This window comes from Ictalurus furcatus, chromosome 7, assembly GCF_023375685.1.
Source record: "Ictalurus furcatus strain D&B chromosome 7, Billie_1.0, whole genome shotgun sequence".
Lineage (NCBI taxonomy): Eukaryota > Metazoa > Chordata > Actinopteri > Siluriformes > Ictaluridae > Ictalurus > Ictalurus furcatus.
Window position 1 is genome coordinate 222531 of NC_071261.1, and position 18098 is coordinate 240628.

The 18098-nt window shown below is 41.3% G+C and overlaps 1 protein-coding gene across 2 annotated transcripts; it reads left to right on the top strand.

Moving 5' to 3' along the window:
• Positions 1–659: 659 nt before the first annotated feature.
• Positions 660–17809, top strand: ap1g2 (adaptor related protein complex 1 subunit gamma 2). 2 transcript variants are annotated; one of them, XM_053627941.1, is made up of 22 exons: positions 660–894; positions 2643–2845; positions 2958–3082; positions 5363–5504; positions 5857–5953; positions 6046–6122; positions 6239–6334; positions 6449–6529; positions 6642–6740; positions 7034–7089; positions 9563–9676; positions 9826–9966; positions 11649–11703; positions 11870–11992; positions 12657–12746; positions 12873–13000; positions 13116–13220; positions 13367–13514; positions 13600–13753; positions 14074–14225; positions 16639–16737; positions 16817–17809. In XM_053627941.1, exons 2-22 carry the CDS (start codon positions 2645–2647, stop codon positions 16916–16918), a joined length of 2385 nt encoding a protein of 794 aa, XP_053483916.1. In that variant the 5' UTR covers positions 660–894; positions 2643–2644; the 3' UTR covers positions 16919–17809. The 2 variants fall into 2 exon arrangements, with proteins under 2 accessions (XP_053483916.1, XP_053483918.1); XM_053627943.1 differs by having other exon boundaries at positions 662–894; positions 13600–13744.
• Positions 17810–18098: the final 289 nt, after the last annotated feature.

Consider the following 18098-nt stretch of genomic DNA (forward strand, 5'->3'; position numbering starts at 1 on the left):
GGCGGTGTGAGGCAAACATGCTAACCACTAAGCCACCGTGCACCCCGCCGATAGAAACCATCGCAGAAATTCGAATGGTTTCCCCTACAAATACCATTACAAGCCACTAGCTAACCGTTAAAACCATTATTGGTCCTTTATGGTATCCACTAGTCATAACATGCCACCACCAACAAATACAAGGCAACAAATTAGGGAAACATTACAGTTTCCATTAAAACCATTACAAATTCTATGAGGGTTTCTATTGTTGGGTGTTGGGTGTCTCCTGGGTTCCCTGTGAAAGGCTCCAGGCTCCTGTGTAATAAGCAGTATGGAAAATGGATGGATGGATTGATGGATATTCAAAAAGACACTACTCAAATCAAATCATACAGCTGGTCATGTCAAGCTGTATACACTTTTCATTCTTGCTGCACTTTAGCGATGGTCCCTAATGTTTCAGCGACAGAGGGCTGTTTTCTACCCGCATAGCGACAATCCCCGCCTCCTGGGTTAGGATTGGACTGTCCTGTCTCCTGTAGGCTGGTCGCAAGTGTATTCTTACACTCCATTGGACCAGACCGGGCGCAAAGGGCGGGACATGTCGGAATACAGGTTGGAATAAGGGGGGGGGGGGGACAACAGAAAATGGGGAAAGGTGCTTCTGACGCTGGTTTGTGTACACACACACGCACACACACACACACACACACACACAAACAGCCGGATGGAGGTGGCGCTGGTGCTGTCGGGCTTGTGTGTAATAGCGAGTTGATCGTATTCGGTTTCACAAGCAGGAAATAGGGTTGTTTGAATGAGTCTGCTGATGATATGAATGACATTGATACGCTGTGTACACTGTTGTTGTGAAGGGACAGAGCTGGAGATCTTCTGGAGATCTTCTGAGGTAAGGTAAGATCGTAGCAGATGTTTCCGTGTCTGTGATCAACACTGAACCTGACTTTATTTCTATTTTAACGACACTATCCGGACATTATAGTGCGACGTTATGAAACCTAACCTACAGAACTGTGCATGCGCGTGGGCTTGGTGAAAATAAGTCAGCTGAATAAACAAACACAAGCGCTTGCAACAGGGTTCTTATATTTAAAAATAATAATAATAATAATAAACGATATGAAAGCTGTGAGGTATTTCTGCTTGCATTTAAAATACAGTATGGCAAGGATAGTGCTGGGACAGGTGTACAAGTCTCTTTCACCTGCGACACGGAAGTGCCTACAGCCTACTTCCTCTTTACACAAAAAAGAATGTTCCATAAGGGTTCGTGGTAATAAGACACCACAGGTGAACAGGATGATACAAACAATAGATAAACAAATTGAATTGAATATCCCAATTTATCTTTTACTAGAATTTGCTACAGTGGATTTTTTTTTTTTAAAGGTGCAGTCGTCAATATTTTACATTTCTTACTAATATACATGATGTAGAAAATGATTTTCAAATTTAGCTTAAGCTATTCTCACAGAACAAGTGTGTTATGTAGCTGAAGGTAAAAAAAAACAAAAAACAGGTTGGACACCCAGCTTCCAGTCCGGAATTTGGATCGGCCTCTTGTCAGTCATTTTATAGCCACGCCCCCAACACCCTTTCACCTCCTAGTAAGACCAAGAAGTTGCAGGTTTATAGAGTACTAACTCTGCTTTCCAGGGGTTGAATGTCCGAGTGTGCTTGAACGTGATGTCATGACAGTCCTTGTTAATGCTAACCCAGGTTCAACCACCATAAGTTTTGGGGGTGGAGCTTTGTTTGCATGAGTGGAATTTGGGGAGGGGTTATGTGAATTAGGTGGTGAATTTGTATATGATGTACACGAGTTCGGGCACTGGTATGGACCCTAGCTCACACGCACTTCTATCGTGGTACTTCTTCAAAATCGTACTCAAACAGACCGTATATAGAACGTCAAATAAAGTTAAACAACGCTAACTTGAGTAATCATTTGAGAGCCACAAGAACTCTGCCATCTTTTTCGAGCTGAGAGGCTTCAGAAAATATGATGTTTAGAAAATATTTCCAGTAAGGGAACATAGTGAGCATCGATGCTCCCTGGATTTTTATTTATTTATTTTTTTAAGGCAGCAAACGTTCCAGTGCATTGGAAGGATTTTAGGATTTAGACAGCCCTTAAAATGGCCAGCTCCCTGATCAGTGTCCTGAAGACTGAACTAGGGAGCTGATTGCGACATACCCTTTATTCAACTCAATGTATTTAGTCATTAGAGACCGTACCCCCGCACCCCACCCCACCCCAGTTGTCACCTAATGCACCTTTAAAACAAAAATTCAGTATAATAAATATTTGCTGGTTGACTGTTGATGATCTACTTACAATTATTTTATTGGAAGTTTTCTTCCCACCAAAAATGTACATTTATTTATGTATTTATTTATTCTTGCAAATAAGTCATCTTTTATTTCAGTGTTCATGTACGTAATCAAGACTCTAAAGGTGAATCGACTATTTCTTTTTTGCCACTTGATTGCTGATATTGTTATTTTATTGACGTCACCTTTCAGTGGTTTTAATGTTATGACTGATCAGTGTGTGTATATAAATTAGATAACAAGCTTTTCAGTGTTGTGACCTGATGAGGGTGTACTTATACTTATACATGCATTATACACACATGCAGACATGGCTCCATCAGTACGCCTACAGGAAATGATCCGGGCAATCCGGAGTGCCCGGACTCAGGCAGAGGAGCGGGCGGTTATCCAGCGAGAGTGTGCTGCCATCCGAGCGCAGTTTCGTCAAACTGACACCGATGCCCGCTTTCACAACCTAGCCAAGCTGTTATATGTGCACATGCTGGGCTATCCTGCACATTTTGGGCAGGTAATGTTGTCGTGTGACTTCTGCATGGCCTCTTTTTAATGTGTCTATAGCGTCATGCATGCATACATTACCTCCTAGACATGGCAAACAAATAACCAATGTTTTTTTTCAGATGGAGTGTGTACACATGATAGCCAGCTCACGATACAGCGAGAAAAGGATCGGTTACCTGGGTGCCATGATGCTCCTGGATGAGAAGCAGGATGCCAGCCTGCTTATCACCAACTCTATCAAGAAGTAACCTCCTTCATCTCTTCTCCTCTAACCACCATAATGTGGGATGAACTCGGGTAATTTGGGGACTGTGGTAAATTGTTGCTTTGTAATTGCCGGTAAGAATCATGCAGTTAGCAATTTCAAGCAAAAATCAACAGCTCCAGAATCAGAGCAAGTCATATTTCATTACTTGAACATGGTGCTAGACTACTCGTTGCAGAGCACACTGTTAACACACTGTTAACGGTAAACACTCGCCTTGAGATGTTTTTTTTTTAATTATAGGATTTAGTACCGTAATTGCGCACATCAGTATTCAGATGTCAGACGTAACTACAAACTATTCAGAAGTTACACAAGAGTAACACACATGGGGCAGGGTTAGAGTAAAAACAGAGGTGTGTCTCGGGTTACACATGATTCCCACCTTATTCTTAAGCCCGTTTTTCTTGCACAATATCAGCTTGAGTGAGGAGCGGAATTAAGTCCAGCTGAAATTTATGCCGTGGGCTGTAAATAGACTCCCTGTTAATGACACTGTTATTTACAGTATACTAGACTTCTATTAGACTCCTCTCTCATCTTCTGTAGTATCTTCTCACTTATCGCTGTATTAGTCTTTATGTCTAATGACCAGACACAGAGCTATAAAATCTTAATTAAAGAATGAAAGTTTCACTAAAACAAGGCAATGCTAATGAAGCATGTACAGTTAAGTGAAAAAATAAGTACACCCTATGGAAATGTTTGGCTTTTTTGACATATCTGGACACGCAAACATTTGATCATCTTTGAAACAGTCATTATTCATGAAGTTGATATACTTGAACAAAACCACAAGAATAATCATTTATTCAACAGAAATATCAATAGATGTGATATTTTTCTGTGGAAAAAGTAAGTACACCCTTGGTCTCAGAAGAAGTGTTGCCCCCTTTAGCAGAAATCACTTCTTGTAGGCGTTTTTGCATAATTGTCCTCCAGTCTTGTTGGAATTTTTGACCACTTTTCCATGCAATATTCTTTCAGTTGCGAGATGTTTTAGGGTTTTCTTACATGTTGTGCACGTTTCAAATCCCACACAACATTTCAATGCAGTTCAAATCCGGGCTTTGACTCGGCCGTTCCATAACCCTCCATTTCTTCTTTTTCCTTTGTAGAAAAATCATTCCTTGGTAGATTTGTAAATCATTCCATGGTAGATTTGCTAGCGTGCTTAGGATCATTATCCTGTTGAAAGGTCCACTTTCGGTTCAACGTCAACTTTCAGACAGATGTCCTCACATTATCTTCAAGCACTCTTTGACATGATGCAGAAGTCATAGTTAAATCAATGAATGCAAGCTGTCCAGTCCCTGAGGAAGTGTAGCAACCCCAAACCATAACATTTCCACCACCGTGCTTCACAGTTGGTATAAGGTGCTTCTCCTGAAAAGCTGTCTTTGGTCTGCGCCAAACATGTCTGATGTTTCTGTGTCCAAACAACTCTATCTTTGATTCATCTGTCCAGAGCACATTATCCCAAAATACCTGGTCTTTGCCTGTGTGCTCATTGAAAAATTCTAGTCTTGCAAAGGCTTTTTCCTGACACGCCTCACATGCAGGTCAGATTTGTGCAATCTCTTTCTGATTGTAGAAGCATGCACTTTGATACCAAAAGCTGCAAGACTTACTGCAGATCCTGTGATGAAATGTTGGGGTTCTCTGTGACTTCTTTTTCATCAGACAGTCTGCTCTTGGGCTGAATTTGCTGGGGCGGTCAGTCCTGGACAAATTGGCAGTCGTTTGAAATCCGCGCCATTTGTAGATGATTTTCCTTACAGTGGAATGATGTATTTCAAATAATTTGGAGATCTTTTTAGATCCCTCGCCAGACTCTTAGGCATCCACAACCATTTTTCTGAAGGCCTTACAGAACTGGTTGACACCACACACCTCAATAGCAAAGGGAACACCAGACACTAGATATGAGAAGGGTATAAATAAGACCGGTTCCACCTGCACTCCCTAAACAGGATCTAATCACTGGCACTCAATCTTGAACACCTGATTCTAATTTTATGGATTTGACGGTGTGATAAATGTAGGAGTGTACTTACTTTTTCCATGTGACTGACATAATACACACTTTCACGTAGAGATGACCTCATTTACTGACCTATGATTTTAGATCCAGACATAGGCAGTAGGATATCAACATGTACTGGTCCAAATTGTCCCACACCACCAGAGTTCACCCTACATTCTGTAACTCTTCTTACTTGTTTTAATTTCGTTTAATTGCTGTGTGTTGTTTCGCAGTGACCTTTCACACGGGAGTCAGCATGTGCAGTCTCTGGCCCTGTGCACTCTGGCCTGTATGGGTTCTGCGGAGATGTGTCGAGACCTGGCCCCTGAAATCGAGCGCCTCCTCAGGTCCTCCAGCTCCTACATCAGGAAAAAGGTATATGGCCTGTGGGATAGCCTAGACTGTCCGCATTTCCACAGAGACCTGAAGAGAGGTTTCAATTCGGTCAAATTCAGCACACTGCAGCACAGCAGAAGTAATTTTCGTTTGAACTGTCCGTGCGAGTCAGTGATGAGGGAGGACAAAAATCATGTTAGTAGGTAAAACAGTTGTGCACTCACCGGCCATCTGTAATTTGTGCAATTATTCAACCAACCAATCATGTTGCAGCAGCACAGTGCTTAAAGACATGCAGATTCACGTCCTTGCGATGTCCGGATGGTAGCGCAAGCTGCAGTTACTATGAATTCATAACGAAGTGGTTGTAACGATGATTTTGCTACTCCAGGCAGCTTTGTGTGCCGTCCATATCGTGAGGAAAATTCCTGACATGGGAGAGATGTTCACACCTGTTGCAGGCTCCCTGCTCTCGGAGAGGAACCACGGTTAGTCTGTCTTTTCTCAGGTCGTCTGTGTCTTCCCACGTGTCTCCCGTCGCTGTTCAGTGCTTAATCTAACTGTTGAAAATTTCTGTCAGGAGTTCTACACGGTGCAATGGTTCTGATCACGGAGCTGTGTAACCGCAATCCTGACACTCTGGAGCAGTTCCGCAAGGTATCGAAGTAGCACGTAAACACGTTGATACCTAGGGGAGGGTTAACGAGGAATCGGGTATTGGTGAACGCGTGCATTACTTTTAGTTCTAACGTCTTTTTCGTTTTCGCTTTCAGTCTGTTCCACAGCTGGTTCAAATAATGAAGGATCTGGTCACGTCAGGTTATTCTCCAGAACACAACATAGCCGGCATCAGTGACCCTTTCTTGCAGGTCAGCCTGTATCTCCGCGTATTGATCGCTCAGTCGGCATAACAGCCGACTAATTCGTTTATCTAATACGAGATACGAGACCATCTGTTAATCACATCTGTCTTTCTCTCATAGATTCGCATTCTCAGATTGCTGAGGATTTTAGGTCACAATAACGACGCAGCAAGTGATCTTATGAATGATCTCCTAGCACAGGTATACAACGAACCATTTCTTTTTTTCCCCTGCAAATACATCTACAGTGGGTTTTTTTAAAATTTTATTTTATAAATCTCTTTAAGGATTGTTATTTGGTCTTGATGTGCAGGTGGCCACTAACACCGACAGCAGTAAGACTGCAGGCAGTGCTGTGCTGTATGAAACAGTTCTCACTGTCATGGACATCAAATCAGAAAGTGGTCTCCGGGTACGTGGTCTCCGTAATGTCTTTAGCCTTTGGTGGGGATGCATGGGTACCGATACTAGTATGGGCACAGCATATTGTTTTTTGAAGATCAGCCACTAGCAGTCCTTGACAGTGAGGGATTGGGACACGGGGAAAACAATGACGACACCTTCATAAAAGCTAAATAGTATCGATGCATCACTGGTCTTAAGCTTTCTTCCATTTAGGTGTCTGCATCAGCGGTCTCTCCACATATTATCTGTCTACTTTCCACATAAGTAAGTAACCATGCGTGCTTGCGTGTTCCCTGACAGGTTCTTGCTGTGAATATTTTGGGACGGTTTCTTTTAAATAATGATAGGAATATCCGGTGAGTGCCTTTCTTTCGTCTTGTTCTCTCTCTCTCACTCTCTTTTTTTTTTTTTTTTTTTTTTAATTAAAAAAGAAATTTAATCTCAGGATTTAGGGTGCTTTCACATAAAGTTCCAAACTATTGGAACGGCAAGGCCAATTTATTTGTTTGTGCTATACACCAAAGACCTTTTGGGTTTGAGAGCAAAAGACGGATATGAGACGAGAGTTTAGGATTTCAGCTTTTATTTCCTGGTATTTACAGTTAGATGTTAAACAACATAAAACATAGAACCTTTTGTATCACACCAGACAATTTTAAGGTGAGCAAAAGTATAGGAACAGACAAGCCTTGAAGTAAATTCAAGTAAATTGCACTTAATGTTTGGTTACAATAGCTGCATCAAGCCTGTGACTCATTGACCTCACCAAATTGTTAGTTTCATAATTTGTGATGCTTTTCCAGGCTTTTCCTACAGCCTCTTTCAGTTGTTGTTTGTTTCAGGGGGTTTCTCTCTTCAGTCTCCTCTTCAGGAGGTGAAATGATGCTCAACTGGGTGAAGGTCTCGTGATTGACATGGCCAGTCTAAAACCTTCCACAGTTTCCCCCTGATAAAGTCCTTTATTGAGTTGGCAGTGTATTTTGGATTGTTGTCTTGCTGCATGCTAAAGTTCCTCCTGATTAATTCGGATGCATTTCTCTGTAGTTTGGCAGACAAAATGTTCCTGTAAACTTCTGAATTTTTTCATCATGAGTTCATCATCAATAAAGATTAGCGAGAATGTTCCAGAAGCAGCCATGCAAGCCCAAGCCATGACACTACCTCCACCATGTTTCACAGATGAGCTTGTATGTTCTGGATCATGAGCAGATCCTTTCTTTCTCCACACTTTGGCTTTTCCGTCACTTTGGTAGAGGTTCATCTTGGTTCCTGAACTTTTCTGGCTCATCTCTGTATTTCTTTGTGAATTCCAATCTGGCTTTCTGATTCTTACTGCTGATGAGCGGTTTGCATCTTGGTTTGGTATGATCTCTTTATTTCTGCTCTGGAAGTCTTCTTTGAACAGAGGGTTGTGATACCTGCCCTGTGATGGTTGTTGGTGATGTCACTGTTGGTTTTGGGTTTTTCTTCACAGATGAAAATAACGATAATGTTTGTCATCAGCTGTTGTTGTTTTCCTGGGCCGACCCATTCGCTGTCTCTTACTCAGTACATCAGTGATTTCTTTCTTTTTCAGGACATTCCAAATCGTTGTATTGGTTATGCATGTTTGTGCAGTGCTCCGATTGATTGTCCCTCTTTTCTGAGCTTCAAAATGGCTTGCTTTTCTCCCATAGACAGCTCTCTGATCTTCATGTTGGCTTGTCCTTTTTAATGAACAATGCAGTCTTCACAGGTGAAACTGAAGGCTAAAACCAAGAGGAGATGTTCAGAGCTGTTTATTGTTCAAAACGTCAGTCTAACCGAACACACCTGGGTAACAAGACATTCATTATTCCAATATTTGCTTGCCTACAAATTGGGTGGTCAGATACAAAATGTGTTATGTTCTTTGCCATTTAACACATCTTCACATAAATACCAAGAAATAAAAGCTGAAATTCTAAACTCTATCCCCTTTTGATCTCAAACCCAAATGTCTTCAGACTACAGCAAAAACAATTGAAATGGCCTTGTCGTTCCAATAGTTTCAAAGGGTATGCAGTGATTAGTCCAACATGATATATGTTATGTCCTTATGTAATCATTTCTTTTTTGTTCTTTGTGCTCTCTGTGCTTGGCTTATTTGTTTACCTTTCTCTGTTGCCGTATTTCTGAAGAATGCATGAAGGAGTTTTGTGAGCACGTTTTCAGCCATACATATCCCTCATCCACTTTTTTGCTTCCTGGTTTATTTGAAGCCAAACCAACATGATCAAAACAAACCAAGTAGCAAATGAACCAAAAATGTCAGTTTTCTCTCTGATTCAGACTCGACAAACAGCCTAACAGGTGTGAAAGCACCCTTGAACCAGTACAGACATAGAGGAAAGTCAGACGTGATGTGCTATCTGATTACGTTTAGATTTTTATCACTGCATGTGGGCTAATCATGGTAATTATGCAGAACAATCAGGCCTAACAGGACTGTCTGCTTTCCTCAGCTTCTCCCAGTTCTTACACCTTTTCAGGATGACAGTTGGCCTTGATTCCCATTCAGGCCTAATAGACACCTTTTGGTTTTTATTTTGATGTCTAAAATGGCATGTAATTTGAGCATTTGATTTGAATTTGTTTGATTTTTTACAAAATACAGGCCCCAGAAGGTGTACATCCACTAAATAAATGATTAAATAAACAAAATTTCTGGTTTGGTGCAAGTGGTTAGGTAAAGTTTTAGAAACCAATGATGAGGCATTATATTATCACAACATGATCTAGCTCTAGTTCACTTTTGAAATATTTGGGGAAAAAAAATTCCTGATGGATCCCTCCATATGGTTTCCACAGCTATATATCCATGACCTCGCTCCAGAAGATTGTTCAGACAGATCACAATGCAGTGCAGCGACACAGGGGTACTATCGTGGACTGCCTGAAGGACCAGGATGCTTCAGTTAAACGGTAGTGTATATACAGGACTTATGGCATAGTTGGACATTCCTTTACCTTAGTTTTATCCTCGATTTAAGTTTATTATTTGTCCTCTTTTTTTTAGCTATACATGATCATATGTATGTATAAAGGTAATATTTTGTCTTCTCGTTTCCCAGTCGCGCTTTACAGCTTTCCCTAGCTTTAGTAACTGCAGCGAACATCCGCACCATGATGAAAGAGCTTCTCGCTTTCCTCTCTACCTGTCCACCAGAACTTCGATCAAACACAGCATCTGGCATATTCAACACAGCTGAAAGGTACTGAAACGTCTACAAGCGTTCTCGTCATATACAGTCATGTGAAAAAAAGAAAGTACACCCCATGGAAATTGTTGGCTTTTTTGGACATATTTGGACAAGCAAACATTTGATCCTCTTTGAAACAGTGCCTATTAATGAAGGTGATGCACTCTATCAAACGACATGAAATTGACATTTTGTAGTAAACAGATCAGTTACATGGAAAAAGTGAGTACACCCCTACATTTATCACACCTACAAATCCATATAATTAGAATCAGGTGTTCAAGATTGTTACGGGTATTAGAATCAAATATGAGTCTGGCAAAAGATTTAAAAAGATCTCCAAATTATTTGAAATACATCATTCCACTGTAAGGAAAATCATCTGCAAATGGTGCAGATTTCAAACAACTGCCAATTTGTCCAGTACTGGCTTTCCATCCAAATTTGGCACAAGAACAGACTCTCTGATGCAAAAGAAAGTCTCCAAGAACCCCAACATTTCATCACAGGATCTGCAGTAAGTCTTGCAGCTTTTGGTATCAAAGTGCATGCTTCTACAATCAGAAAGAGATTGCACAAATCTGACCTGCATGTGAGGCGTGTCAGGAAAAAGCCTTTGCAAGACTAGAATTTTTCAATGAGCACACAGGCAAAGACCAGGTCTTTTGGAATAATGTGCTCTGGACAGATGAATCAAAGATAGAGTTGTTTGGACACAGTAACATCTGACATGTTTGGCGCAGACCAAAGACAGCTTTTCAGGAGAAGCACCTCATACCACCTGTGAAGCACGGTGGTGGAAATGTTATGGTTTGGGGTTGCTTCGCTGCCTCAGGGACTGGACAGTTTACATTCCTTGATTTAACTATGACTTCTGCATCATGTCAAAGAGTGCTTGAAGATAATGTGAGGACATCTGTCCGAAAGTTGAAGTTGAACCGAAAGTGGACCTTTCAACAGGATAATGATCCTAAGCACGCTAGCAAATCTACCATGGAACGACTCGAAAAGAAGAAATGGAGGGTTATGGAACGACCGAGTCAAAGCCCGGATTTGAATCCCATTGAAATGTTGTGTGGGATTTGAAACGTGCAGAACATGCAAGAAAACCCTCAAACATCTCGCAACTGAAAGAATATTGCATGGAAGAGTGGTCAAATATTCCAACAAGACTGGAGGACAATTATGCAAAAACGCCTACAAGAAGTGATTTCTGCTAAAGGGGGCAACACTTCTTCTGAGGCCAAGGGTGTACTTACTTTTTCCACAGAAAAATCTCACATCTATTGATATTTCTGTTGAACAAAACCACAAGGAAAATGAGCTTTTTCAGTCATTTATTCAAGTATATCAACTTCATTAATAGGCACTGTTTCAGAGATGATCAAATGTTTGCTCGTCCAGATATGTCAAAAAAATCCAAAGGGATGTACTATTATTTTTTCACATGACTGCACATGTGCCACTGAATGCCACGCAGCAGGGTCTCGCTGAATACATCTCTCTGTTCACCGAGCTTAGTATGTCTTTGTGTTCACAGTGAGGCCTCTGGGGAAAAGCCACTCTCTCTTAACTTTGTGAACGCGTACGACTTTTTTTCTTTGTGTTCAGTGTGCCAGCCTGTGCCCAACTGTGTCACAATGGCATAACACAGGCGCTGGACAACACTAGGTCTCTCTCTGTGTCTCTGTCAGGTATTCACCATCTCAACGCTGGCACATCGACACCATCCTGCATGTCCTCATCACGGTAAATCTCTTCGACCTGTTCCATTAACCTCCGCTCCGGTTTCTTCTCCAAATAACTCGACGCCAACAAATTTATCCATTACACCTACTGCATATGTATTTGTTTGAATTTTATAATATAACGCTTCACTGCGTATTCCTAATATTCTTTTTTTTTATTCCCTCAGGCAGGGAGTGACGTGAGAGACGAGACCGTGCCCAACCTAGTTCAGCTCATTGCTACAGCGACCAAGCTTCACTGCTACACCGTTCACAAGCTTTACCGAGCACTAATCAGTGACATTTCACAGGTAAGGATGCGCCATGCCGTGTCTGTGTTGTAGACCTGCTAACTTTTACAAGCTCCGCATGCTCCTGCATGGCGCAACAGAAAAGGTGCTCGCCCGATTTGTCTCATCATCCCTTGATTGTCTCGAGGGTTCAAATCCCGATGATGCCGTCCTTAGCCAGAAGCCAAAGGAGCAAAATTGGCCATGCTTTCTAGGCAGGAGGGATGACATTGCAATCTCTCAGCTGTCAGTCACAGAGACACTTATCAATCAAAGCACGTCGTATGATAAGAGAGAGCTAGCCGATGGGTGGATACTGACAGGTGATCAAAATGGTGAGGGGGGGGGGGGGGGACAAGCAAGCAAGCAAGCAAAAAATATATAGAATTGCAGATAAAAAAAAAACACCACACAAATTAGCCAGTCAACATGTGACGAAGCCCTGCCCCTTTCCTCCCATTTCATATTAGTAATCTTTTAGCCTTGAATTCTGTGAAGTTAAATGGAGAATGTTTTTGAGTGAATTCGTTAAATAATTCATGATTCATTGCTGAAATAAAATGAATGTTTTGAGCTCATTAATGAAATAAAATGTATCAGTGTATGATTTACTTTGGCTAATTTGGTTTACAACTAACCAACCTTAAACCGGTTCTACCTTAGACAAGTAATTGTTATCTTTCAGCAATCCCTGGTTCAAGTAGCCTGCTGGTGTATAGGGGAGTATGGTGACTTGCTGCTGAAAGGGGAGTGTGAGGACATAGAACCTATGCAGGTAGGGCAATTATGTGTCTTTGGTATGCATCTTTATTTATTTATTTATTTATTTATTTATTTATTTTTAGCAAAAAATAAAAGTTTACCTGTGTCTTTTGTGTCCACTTTTATTCTTTGGTTCAAGGTAACCGAGGACGATGTCCTTGATGCCTTGGAAACAGTCTTACAGTCACACATGTCAGCTTCCGCAACCAGGGGTTTTGCCCTAACTGCCATCATGAAGCTGAGTACCCGCATCACAGCCAATGTGGAGTAAGAGTCAGCTTTTCTTAAACTGCCATTATATAGCAAAGGTTATTAAGTTATTCTTGTTATTAAGGCATTCTCTCTCTCTCTCTCACCTGCCCTTCCACCTCCGCCACAAAAGCCGAATCAGGAGTATAGTTAGTATCTACTGCAGCTGCATTGATCTGGAGCTTCAGCAGAGAGCAGTGGAATACAACGCCCTCTTCAAAAAATATGACCACATAAGGTCTTATACTGTATGATCAACATTCAAGTTCATTGATAACTGCATGCATTGCGTGTCTGCCAGTACGGTGTTGCCTTCTACGTTGTATGATATGCCGTGTGGTGTAATAGTATGTAACGCGTGTTGTTTGTCCGTCATCCGGACAGGGCTGCCGTGTTGGAGAGGATGCCAGCAGTTGAGAAGAACTCGCCCGTTTCCACCAATGGAGATGTAATCAGGGAGTCTATTAAAGATCCCAATCAGCACAAGCCACTTGCAGGGGTGTCGGTTTTGCCTCTGGAACCAGCAAATCAGGTATTTTTTTTAGATCGTGTTTTAACCTGATTGGTTGTAGCTGCCCTTGGTGGACCACAGGACTGACGTGGAGTCTGGGTTTCAGGCGTGTGACCTTTTGGACTTGCTGGGTGAAACAGATACGCCTCTCCAGGAAAGCAGTGTAAACGTCAACACGATGCCCAGCTCTACTAGTTCAAGCACAAGCGGAAACCTGCTGGATTTGCTGGGAGGTCTAGCGTCCCCTCCTGGTACTCCTGGTTTCTATTAGTGGTTTCCTTCCGTAACATCATGCAATTTTATTCAAGAAAAAGCTTAGGAATTGCAAATTTTTTCTTTTCTCAGTGTAAGACTGTATCCCTACATGGAACAGAGTCTAAATGTGTGCATGTAGGAAAAAGATTTATTTTTTTTTATTCTAGACAAAATTAGAGCATGAATATAAAAATCTGCATCTAAGGATTGTAAATAACATTATATTAATTGCAGGAAATATTTTGTTAGCCAGTTGGTTGTAAAGATTTGAGTGTATATTTTTTTGGTGGTAGGTTTTCTATTTTTTTGGGTGTGTTTCTCTTAGCTCCTAATGTGACCGTGTATGACGTTGGAGGAGTGAGCCTGAAACTTCAGTGTGACAGACAAACAGAGACCGGCATCACAGTCACATTCACTGCTTCTAACTCCACACAGAGTGATGTCACCAACTTCACCCTACAAGCAGCAGTACCTAAGGTTTTGGATTTTTATTATTATTTATTTATTTATTTTATTTTTTATACTGTATCTTGGGCTTTTAAATACCTTCTTTATATCTAAATTACTAGTTTAGTCTTTTCATACCTAGTTTGTTTGGTAAAATTCTCACCCAAGTTTGATTTGTGTGTGTGCGAGAATGTGTGTGTGTGTGTGTGTGTGTGTGTGTGTGTGTGTGTGTGTGTTTTTCATTTGGGCTGGTTTCAACAGTTTTAAGTGCGCCAAATTATTTGCATGTGTAAGTGGTCTTTGATTAGTCAAGAATTTGGGAGAATGTGCTATGATGGACACTTCTTATTGGCACTAATATGAAGGGTTCTTTAGCCTCTGTGAGTCATGCAGGTGCCTGTAATTAAAGAAAATATAGAATACTGTAGATCTTGACTACCAGTTAATAATGTGACAAGATTACTAGTAGTTCTACATCCAATTATAGGCCATGTTGTGGTAAAGGGGCTTTTGTACCTTGGTGAAACGCAGGGCTATATCATCGGGTGCTTAGTGTTCTCAGTAGGGCCTCCCTTGGTGAATGGATCTGAGGGAAAACGAGCGATCCTAATGATAAATCCAAAGTGCAAAAAAGACTAATGGGTACCCTGCCCAGATATGGTTTACCGGGACCCAACCATGGGGCTGGGGTGGTGGCTGCAGATGATTGCCTGGTGACCCAGATAATCTGGTCGGGTTCAGCCCAAAATGGTGACCTGATGCCATCTTGTGGGCTCATCCCCTGCAAGGTGAAGGGTCAGCAATGCCATTTGGGTGCTAGACATGTAATAGAAAGACAGTCTTAGATGGTCTAGACCCTTGAATGGAAACCAGCATGGGGAATGTGAATCTGAATCCAAGTGGTGAAATGTTATTAGACTTCTGGGTAAGCCATAAAGTCAAAGGGCAGTTTGGTTGAACAAAAGGTTGCTGATGAGTATACTTGGTATCAGAACACCGTGGGACAAAATTCAAAGAGAGGGCCACAGCTGTCAACTGATCAGCACTCGGTTAGTTGGATTTCTGGCACAAGGTATTCTGCAGATTTACCTGGTAACGCTGTGGCCAGAAGACTGTCAGTTCCTGCCATGGTAATGATCCTGAAGACATGCTAGTGGATACCAGTGATGAGAGAACCTGGCAAGCTGAAGGAGGAGGCCTTCTGAGTAATGGTCAAGGCTTTACTGATTCAGTTGAGAAGTATAGGAGAGCTAAAAAGGCTACAGAAAAAGCAGTTATGGGAGGAGTTTGGACAGGCCATGGAAAAAGAGTATGAGGTGGCCTCAGGACCACTCAACACCTCAGGGCAGAAGACGAGACCACGCACAAGCTCTGTTGAGCAAGTGTTGCAGGAGAGTGTTGACACCTACTGGGGAGGTTGTTGAGTGATGGAAGGAGCAGTTTGAGGAAGAGGAACTCAACCAAGTGGACATGTCCTCCTACAGGGGCAGTGCAAATAATCTCTGGTGTTTTGTGATCTGTCTCTGTGACTGAGGCACCTTCGTAGTGGCAAGCCTGCAGGGGCGGATGAGATTCAGCTGAAGAATTGAAGGCACTGGACAAGGTTGGGGTGGTGCAGTTAATATACATTTTCAGTGTTGCATAGAGAGCTGGGCAGTGCCTTTGGACTGGCAAAATGGAACTGTGGTTCCTGTTTTTATAAAAGGGAACCAGACCTTGTGTTCCAGTCCATTTTATAAGGGAGTTGCACTCATCAAGGTCCCAGGAAAAGTCTATACAAAGGTACTGGGTTGGAGACACATCTAATAGTTAGGCATTCATGAATTTTGTGGAACAGTGGACTAGCTCTTTACTCATACCTAGCTTTGTGAGGGGTCATGGGAGTATGCTAATCCAGTCTACGTGTGTTTTTGTAGATTTCGAGATGTCTTTTTGCCAATCCTCCTGTTTTGTTATTGGTTTTGCTACGGAGTGTGAATACCATTGCAAATCGAGTAGTCACAGCTTCCACAGTATATCCATATGTAAGCCTAAAGTTGAAAAATAACGTAACTTTACTTCAGTGGTAAGTGCTTAGTTCACTTCACCAAACAATTGAACATTGGTCTGCCAAAAATCAGGGGTCTCGGTTCTTTCCGGTAACAAACCGAACCAGTGTTAACTTTGATGAGGACAATTTAATGATTTCACGCAACAAAATGATGTGGAAGGGACTAAGTGCTTGTATCACTGTGAAAACAAACTGATGTGCTCTACATCACTGAAATTGAACTCGACATGAATTAAAATGCAAAGATCCCCCCAAAATATCTAACTGGGACGGACTTTAGCGAACAAACTAGGAGTGAAAACAGCCTTAGTCCATGCTTATGGTAACTACAGTTTCTGAACTTTGCAAAGCTCTTCAAAGAATGTGATCTGTGTTAATGGGTTTCTTCTATAGAGTGTACAGCTTCAGATGAAGGCTCCAAGTGGTGATGTGATTCCAGCACAAAATCATGGTACGGTCACACAGACCGTTTTACTCAACAGTACCAACAAGGTCAGTTGTTATCCAGACTTCTTCTTTTTTTTGTATGTTGAAATCAGCCTGCTTAAAACCATTTTGTCTCTGCTTATAGGCAAGCCTAAAGATGCGGGTTCGGGTGTCCTACTCCAATCGAGGCACGGTCTGTCAGGAAACGATACAGATTGACACCTTCCCAAGCCCTGCTTTGAACTGACCGTGGCAGTTGCCTGGGCCTGATACAGTATCTGATCTTGAAGGAAATTACAGTTTGTTTCTAGTCATGGTTATTGATGTACAAAGAACTCCATTGTTGGCGAGTGCAGTGGAACATTAGTGCAGAATTTATTCAGACAGCTCCCAAATTGCAAATGTTTAGACACAAAGTAACTAGTGGTTAAAATATGTACAAATAGTAGACAGTTGTTGTTTTTTTTTGTTGTTTTGTTTTGTTTTTTTTTAATGTAAAAAAATCAAATGAAATAAAAGCTATTCACATGAAAAGGAATGGCTTGATGGAAATCCAAGCTAGTGTTTTAGCTTGACCTCTTATGGTTGTGGTCAAATATACTGATAAAAACTACTAGTTGTTGGGCAACAATCATTTTGACCAATGAACCTTTTGATTCCCTACTCTGCTATCTTAAGATATAATCAATAGAAATGTAAAGACAAAATGATTTCATCTAACATAGTTAATACCAGCAGCTATACTGTTGTATTTGGTTTGGACTCTATGGAAACCCTACTGATTTCAAAACACTACTATTAGTTTGGACACATCTATACACATTCCATATACACACAATTTAACCTGTGCCAGACCTACACCAGTCCCAGTTAGCTATGGGAATGGTCTCTGGCTGTGTAGACCATTTATTTAGAGTTGTAGTTATCCACAAACAAAAAAAAAAAAAAGTTTGATCTGGAGCACTCAGAATTTTTTTTCATCTTGACTGCAAAAAGTGCACTTTCTTTCATTTCACACTGCAGCCATACCAGACTAACATGGGCACTCCTGTCAGTCGATCTGATACACGTTCAGGTTATTTACAAATTGTCTGAGACACATTTTCATTTTAAAATAAAAAGCTGTTTCCTGTGTCGATTTTCATTTTGTTTTTGTTTTTCTTTTCATTCAGAAACATTTATTTTATTATTATTCTTCGTATTTGCGCCACTAGCCTACTTCACAAGTCTTGAAATCAAACCAAAAAAACCCGCCACTGCACTATATTTCAATGGGAACAGACTTGACTAGGAAGTACGACTAGGCTATTCTCAGGTTAAGATGTGAATGGTATGATGAAAATGGGATCAAAATACACCCAGTGTCCACTTTAATAGGAACTCATTTAGTCAGTTATCCAATCAGCCAATCATGTGGCAGCAGCATA

Bases quoted from the DNA above. Each gene is read 5' to 3' on its own strand.
- ap1g2 (XM_053627941.1), top strand. From the start codon at position 2,645: ATGGCTCCATCAGTACGCCTACAGGAAATGATCCGGGCAATCCGGAGT. The intron at 13,754-14,073 runs GTTTCTATTAGT...TGTTTCTCTTAG, and splicing joins GTCCCCTCCTGGTACTCCTG to CTCCTAATGTGACCGTGTAT. The intron at 16,738-16,816 runs GTCAGTTGTTAT...CTCTGCTTATAG, and splicing joins TACTCAACAGTACCAACAAG to GCAAGCCTAAAGATGCGGGT.